This window comes from Sinocyclocheilus grahami, unplaced genomic scaffold (genome assembly GCF_001515645.1).
Source record: "Sinocyclocheilus grahami isolate Dianchi unplaced genomic scaffold, SAMN03320097.WGS_v1.1 scaffold42.1, whole genome shotgun sequence".
NCBI classification, from domain to species: Eukaryota; Metazoa; Chordata; class Actinopteri; order Cypriniformes; family Cyprinidae; genus Sinocyclocheilus; species Sinocyclocheilus grahami.
In genome coordinates this window covers 734,038-742,232 of record NW_015505221.1, presented here as the reverse complement: position 1 = coordinate 742,232, position 8,195 = coordinate 734,038, and the positions used below count along the sequence as shown (strand labels likewise).

At 38.6% G+C, this 8,195-nt stretch overlaps 1 protein-coding gene across 1 annotated transcript in view; it reads right to left on the bottom strand.

Moving 5' to 3' along the window:
- Window positions 1-350: 350 nt before the first annotated feature.
- Window positions 351-8,195, bottom strand: part of irs1 (insulin receptor substrate 1) — a 21,811-nt gene continuing 13,966 nt past the window's right edge. Inside the window, exon 2 of the mRNA XM_016267976.1 lies at window positions 351-1,122. Coding sequence (XP_016123462.1) covers window positions 1,118-1,122 — 5 coding nt within the window. The 3' untranslated portion in view covers window positions 351-1,117. The remainder of the gene's footprint in view (window positions 1,123-8,195) is intronic.

The following is an 8,195-nucleotide window of genomic DNA, read 5'->3' as shown; positions in this document are numbered from 1 at the left end:
TGAATAGTACCAAGATGTTTCATAGTTCTGTTTGGAAGCCAAAAAATATATATGAGATATGCTTAAATTATTAGTAATTAGCATGAAAACAATAAACAAATAAAAAAAAGGTTTTAAATATATAAAAAAACAAAAAAAAAAGTAAAAAAAAAAAAAAAAAGAAATTAAATAATTAAAAAAATGAATAGTACCAAGATGTTTCATAGTTCTGTTTGGAAGCCATATATACTCTATATGAGATATACATTAATTATAAAAAATTATTTTCACGTTAAAAAAAGGTTTTAATAATAAAATAAACATAGAAATAAAAATTAAATTATTAAAAATTATTATAAAATAAAATGGGGGTGAAGTTCTGTTTGGAGGCCAATATAAACACCCCGGGATATAATGTGACCAAGTATGAAATGAAACATGGGTTTGACAGACATCACAGTGTGTGTTTGGCAGCATGAGGTCAGTCATGGCTCACAGTGCTGAAACACAGTGTGTGTGTGTGTGTGTGTGTAAACTCTTTCGTAAAAAATCCTGAGGTGAAAGTCGGGGTGTTTGAGGTTCTCCGTACTGGGTGTATGAAAGTGTCTAATTGAGAGCAGTATCACAATGTGTAATTCCGGATGTAATGGAAATATCTGGCAGTATTGACTGTCGTACAAACCCAACACAATATGGCTGCTTCGTAAAGCATTCCTGTACCAAAACAATTGTCGTACATTGGCTACTAGTGAAGTACCATCATTTACATAAATATTATTAATGTAACATTGCTTGAGAGACTACAACTACTACTGCAGTACCATTGGCCTTTACCTCAAACGGTGCCGTTTTACCACGTCTGATGGTAGAAATCGATTTGTACCGAGTCTGTAACAGTTGGACAGTAACGTCTGGTAATGTCTGAAGCACAGTGATAGTCTGCTCGTGAGAGATTTATGGTTAGTGGAATCCAGCATTTGTGAGGTCCAGGTCTGTTTTGTCCATATGGTTTTGGTAGCGTCCGGGTGATAATGAGGTTAGTGAGTTTATTGAGGTCCAGTTTTCTGAGGTCCGACTTGTGGTGAAAGGGGAGAGATTTTGAGTCTGGACGCTTGAAGATGCGGCGGCTTTATACTCTTCATTCTGGTGGGAAAAAAGGAGAAACGAATGTTAGTCACATGATCAAAAGCCACAGACAACACAAAATAAACCCTAAAAGTACTATTTAGAGTAGAAACACACTGTTAATCTGCTTTTTTAGGAACACGCTAGTCTATAGCGCCCTCTAACACACAAAAACAAACAAATTTCCTTTCCTTCCCTTTCTTCGTTTATTTGAAAACGCCACTCTTTCTTGGATCCTTCCTTCGGCCTGAGGAGTAACTGACCTTGCCAACGGTTGATAAACAAGCATCATTGTTTCCCTGGAAACACTCAACACAGATTTGAACAGCCTGAGAGGAGCCAAAAGCTTTATGACATCATCGCTCGGCACAAACACAGAGACAGAGAGCACAAGACCTGATACAGACAATCTGCTCTCTTTCTGTTTGCCTCGGAACGACTGACCTGATTTGTTTTTTACATTCAAAACAAATACAGCTTCAATTCCTCACTTAACCTCTGAAACCAATCCTGGGATACTTTTCCATTACTTACTTTAATTGCACACAGAAATCATGACAGTAGGCCCTGTGATGGAGCTGAGGAGAAGTAGACCCCAGCACAGAGCTCATGGTTACGATTAGGCCCCAGTTTAAATCTACGGGAAGGACCAGGCCTGAGCTCAGAGCTGAAGAGGCAGCGGCTTGAGACAAACCTCAGCTATAAATACAGCACTGTGCAGCAGCGGAGCAGAGAGCCACAGGTCTAATAGTGCAGCACTGAGAACATGAAAGCCCCCTTACATCTCCGCAGCAACCCCGACGTCAAGCGCTTTTATAGTGCGGCCATTTTTAGGGCCTCCTTCCTCTTTACTTAGAAAACCAGAGAGATGGAGAAAATTGCAGAGGGTGAAATTATAAGCTGCCGGACTGTGCAAACACGTAGCGTGGGAAAAAAAAAAAAAAGAAGTGAGGGAGCACCACCCAAAAATGCCGCTCCCGGAAGTCACAGCATCCCGGAATGAGGGGGAGGAGCTACTGCATTTCCAGAATTCAGATTCTAAAACTCTGTACCTGGAAATAGTGCACCACAGCATGCATGACGTGTCAATCACAAAATCGTCTTTATGATGTCAAAAAAGATAAGACTACAGAACTATTTAGCCATTCGTGTATGAACTTGATTCCAGTGTATGTTGCATCATAATACAGATTAACAAAATTGTCAAAACTGCACAAAGAACCCCACATGTTATGTCCTATGTTCCAAGACTTGTCCAGGTTGTCCAGTTATATACCTTTTAACAGTCAAATATCTGTCAGACATTTACACAAATGGAAATCACAGAATGCATTGTAATGCAAAAGTAATACCATGACTACTAATATGTTTTATCCAAGATAGTGGACTCTACTCAGTACTGAAGCCTAAAATAAAAAAAATTAAATAAATAAAATATTTCCATATAATAGAAAATATACTACAATACTGTTCAAAAGTTTGGAGTCTGTACTTTTTTTTTGATACTTTTAATTCAACAAGGATACATTAAATTGACCAAAAGTAACTGTAAAGACACGTATAATGTTACAAAAGATGTCTGTCAAATAAATGCTGTTTACCGGAATAAATTGCATTTTAAAATATATTACAACAGAAAAAATTCTTAAATTGAAATAATATTTCACAATATTACTGTTTTTGATCAAATAAATGCAAACTTGGTGAGCAAAAGAGACTTCTTTCAGAACATTAAAAACTTACTGACCCCAAACTTTTGAGTGTATTTCAATAGGCTACAAAAACACCTTTTAAAAACGGTAAAGTGTGTAATTTCTCCACCACAAGTGTCACAAAACTGAATTACAAAAATGATGACCGTTTCCAAACAGGCAGTCCCACACCAAAGCTCACACCATTGTTTGAGCTCATGTTATATCCGGCCCAACTGGGCTACTGAAACAGACTGTAACTCCATTTGGTGCTGCTAATGACACAGATATCTCATTCTTCACCTTCAACATCCCCTTACACTTCAAGGTTTTCCATGATCAGGACTGTGGGAACCCTGCGGGACTGTGGGAATATTCAGGTCTCTTTACAGCACTGATAATAATATCAACAACTTGACTTTCCCAAAGCTGGGACGTGTGCCTCTTCCATGCCTCCAACATATTGCATGCATCACATGCATGTGTTAAAATAAGCACATGTAATAGAAGCCAGCATTACAGCGTACTGTAACATCACACACACACTCTCACAATACTGTAAGCTATAAGCTGTAAGCATACAGCGTCTGCAGAGGTGGGATTTGGAGCTTTACTCTGCAGAGAACCTTATAAGGCCGCGAGTGAGGGGTGGTGCTCATCTACCATCAGCTCAATGAACTAACGTCATTCAGCCGTGTAGCACACACACACAGGCATACTGTGCCAGGATCCGGGAGAGTGGGGACATTTTTAGCCCGCTGAAACTTCCACACATCCATCCCCACGCGCTGCGAGGGATACGGTTACAGATGTGTGCCGCAGTGTGTGCTGTGATTCAGCTTGGCTGACGTCAGTACACAGGTCATATTCGCTGAGAGAGAACATCCAACGCTGACACCAACACACACACACAAACACACCACAGGCTCTTGATGAATTCAATCCCAGACTTCTGAAGTGAGAAGTGCACTCAAAAATGCTAATTGTCATCATTTACTCACCCTCATGTCATTCCAAACTCATAAAACTTTAGTTAATCTTTAAACTTAAGCAATTTTTTGTGAAATCTGAGAATGTCCAGGTAACCAAAATGTAAAAGATCCAAAAAGGTTATAAATAGGGATTCACCAATATATCGGCCAATAAACCGTATTGGTCGATAAAAGCAATTAATCGCAATATCGGCAATTGGCTAATTGTTTTAAAAAGCTGAGGATCAGGGCCGATTTTATCCTGTTAATCTAAAGGGGGCAGAAAAACAAGTATTCCGGAACGGTGTTGTAAATACAACAAATACAACACTGATTTCTAGTTGTGTCCATTTTTGGAAGGCCAAATAAAGTAGTTTTGCTTTCACAACGAAACACAGCGTCACACACGGTGGCCTAGAGTGAGCGGCGGCGGCCTAGAGTGAGCAGAGGTTGGGGGCTAGAGTGAGGAACGGGCAGAGGGCTATAGTGAGTAGAGGCGGCGGATTCGACGAAGGAGCGTCCGGAGGGCTTGCGGCAACCACATGTGACGACCCCGGGCTGGACTCCGCTTCGTCCACGCTGAAAGCCAATCCGGTGATCCACAGCGCAAAGTTGTTGTATTTCCTCAGCGACCAGCACGGATCAGCTCTAGGCATGACGAAGCAGATATCGTCCTCTTTTGGAAGGCCAAACAAAGTAGTTTCGCTTTCACAACCAAACACACAGCGCCTTCACGACATGGCGGCGGCAACAACAATAATACAGCGAGAATAAAAGTTACACCTTCTTTCTTTGCGTGAACATTTGGGCGGCGTTATGCAAATCTTCCCACATCGTGACGTAGACATGTGGGGGCGTGTTAGAACGAGCCATTTTAGGTAGGCGTGGTTGACTCTTAACTTTTATAAAGAATATCTCTTTGGATTTGAGACTTTAGTCTTTGCAACTTTACAAATCTTCTTTATGCACCAAGAGCTTGTAACACTCCAAAGAGAAAGGAAAAATTGAAATCGCATCATATAACGCTCACTTTAAAAAAATAGCTCAGTTAATGCAGGTTCAATTTGACCCTATGAATCACCCGTAATTCAAGCCAAGGCTGCCAGGTCAGTGGTTTTTCTCTTCACCAAACATTATTCATAACACAACTCCCATCCAATAATCATAATGAGCTTTGTGCTTTGCTATACTGATAAGAAACAAACTCTCAGTTCTAAAATTGTTCATTTTATCACAAATTCAAACAATAAGTGCCATTTTGATGCTCTTAAATGTGGGATGACAGATCGCTGTAGCCATTCAAGACATAAAAAAATAAATTGTACTGAAGTGCACATCCAACGGACACTTTACTATCCCATGAGGCCACGGGAGAGGCCTTGTGAAGTCATGCAACTGACACTGGTAGGTCAATGACAATGACAACATGGCGATGTAGTACATCTGGATTAAATTCATGTTATATAGAACATATATTTTTAGTAATTACTTATTCAAAAGTAGTGCCCACTCAAAGAGTATGTGATTTTGAATGAAGTCCATATGTGCAAGTATGTATGTGTCAATTATTGTATAGATGTAAATAAAAGCCTAAACGTAATATTGAATCATATAATGAAATCATATCTCTTTACAAGACTTGGATTAAATCACTTATATGTCACTAAATCACTTACATATGGATTCATTTTAGGACATGTTTATAACCTTTTTGGATCTTCTAAGTTTTGGTAACCTGTACTTTCAATGGCGGAACAGAAACTTCTCAGGTTTCATTAAGAATATCTTAATTTGTGCTCTGAAGATCAAACAGAGTCTTATGGGTTTGGATCAACATGAGGGCGAGTAAATGACAGAATATTCATTTTTGGGTGAACTCTTTAACACAATCAAACCACACTGACAAACTACCTCACGATCGGCGAACTTCACGTTCTCACAGCGCTGGGAGAGAAACCACACACAAGACCACATCAGACATTTCCACAACACACCCTGAAGTAACACACTAATGCAGAATTCAGATGCAGTTTGATTATCGGAGGAAAAAAATTATAAAATGGGGAATAAATCGAAGGTTGAAAACATCCCGAAACAAAATGGGGATTAAAATGTTGGTGTTTGTGACAAGCAAACACAATGGTGCAGCTCGTTTTAGGGGCCAGAGAAAAACAAAGCGGCTGTATCAGCTCTGTGTGTGTGTGTGTGTGTGTGTGTGTGATGTTGAAGAGACAGTGTGTGCCAAATACCATTCCCTTTAGCAAAGGAAAAACTTCCATCTCCCACACACACACCAGATGTTTTGCCTACTTCAGCAAGTTGAGACACACACACACACACTCGGTTTCTCCTCCCCTCGCCGCTGCACTCATCCTAGGAGCTGTAAACTACAAGACTCAAAGCAGATTTTCCCTCTGCCCAAGATGGCCGTCAAGCACTGGCCTCTCTTGATATGGATGTGAGGTGAAAATGTCTGTTGCTGTTTGTCGTCTCGGACTCCTCGCATTTTCCCGGACGTGAGAAACGGCGGATCTTCAAAGAACTTATCAGAGGCGGCTTATGGAGAGACCCACTTCACACGGCTCACAAAGACTCTCTTGTGTTCCGTCACACTTTGAACATGGTTACATGTTTTGATAGAAGAATTTTTGAGGGGGAGAAAGGATATGACTTATGACCTTCACAAAAAAACCATGGTAAACTAAAGGTCTTTTGGACATGGTATCAAGCTACTTTAAAGAATACCACTGTATTACCATGATACCGTGTCCAAGAAACATGGAAATATTATAGTACTTGCACATTTAATTATCACATAAATACCATTCTATTTGAATCCAGCAAATATATATAGTTAAAGTAGTTAGTTAAGTTACACATAAAATAAATGTGTGATATATTTTCATGTTTTTGGACACGGTATACAATGTTTTTAAGGCATTACCATAATGAAATACTATGGGATATATTAACATACAAGGATATTATCGTTCAATGCCACAGAATGTTTTTGTGAGAAAAGACTTTGAAAGTGGTTGCTGATGTTCTAAAGAAATAAAGTCTTGAGACTGTTACAAAAAGTACCATGGTAATACCATATTATGCATAATACCATAACAGTAAATACTACAGGATTCATTGAGGTCTAGCATACATGGAATTACAAATATCTTAAAATACCATATGAATGAGGTATATAAATATGGTAATGACACTACCGTTCAAAAGTTTGGGGATTGTAAGATATTCTTTAAAAATGAATACTGTTACTTTTTAAGGATGCATGAAACTGATCAATAGTGACAGTAGAGACAAGAGAAGACTTTTATTTCATATAAATGCTGCTCTTTTAAACGTTCTATTCATTAAAAAATCCTGAAAAAATATTACGCAGCACAGCACTGAAACATTTGAAATTGTAGCATTAGCGACATTCTTTTAGAAACTTTAAATCTTGACTGTAATATTATAACAGTAGTGTACATTTTAAAAAAGTATCATGGTTTTTGGACATGATACCATGGTAATACCTAGGGATGCACCGAATGTTTGGCAACCGAATAATCGAAAAGGCCGAACAATGACTAATGCGATCAAATAGAGGCATGCACTAATGCAGCAAACATTTCGGCAGTGTGAAAGTGTTTAAAACTATCAGAGAAAGACGCAGAAATCATTACAAGCACGAAGCACCGACAGCGAGAGACTGTTTAGTGCTGCATCACATGTCTCCGATGAGAAGAAGAGGTGGCTGATGCTGGTGGTTAGGTTACTGTATGATGATTGAAATCGCGAAATGGCCTCAAAGTAAATAAACTGCAGAATGTTATATTTTCTAATGCACGCACGAATTGTATGTATTCTGACAATGCTGCACGAGCTCGTGGCGCCAGGTTTCAAAGTCCAAAGCACGAGGAAAATCTGCGCTGAAACTGTTACTCGTCAGTTGCTCAGTAACATTTTTGTGAATTTTTTTAAAGGCATGTGACAATGTGATATGTGCGACAAACATTTTCCCAAATTCGTAATGAGAATCATTTATAAATCTGCATGCTGTTGTCAACAAAAAGAAGCTTCCTGTGGGTTTCTGCCAAAATAAAAGCCGAGAAAAAGCAACAACTCCATCAACATTCATAAATGTTAGTATTGTAATTTTACTGTTGTTCTGTAAAATAAAATAAAAAAGTAAGACAATAATAATGATAATAATAATTACCCTACAACAGCTCTATTAATACATTTACAGGGTTCAAATTGGGATCTGTAATATATTCTAATGTTTTAAAAGAATCCTCTTCAGCTCAGCAAGGCTGCCTTTATTTGTACAGTAAAAAATGCATGCCTGATTCAAGTCAAAAATGGCCAAATTTTTTTTATTTTACTAACTTATTAATTTTAAGTTAAATTGTGCTTTGTTGGTATAATGTCT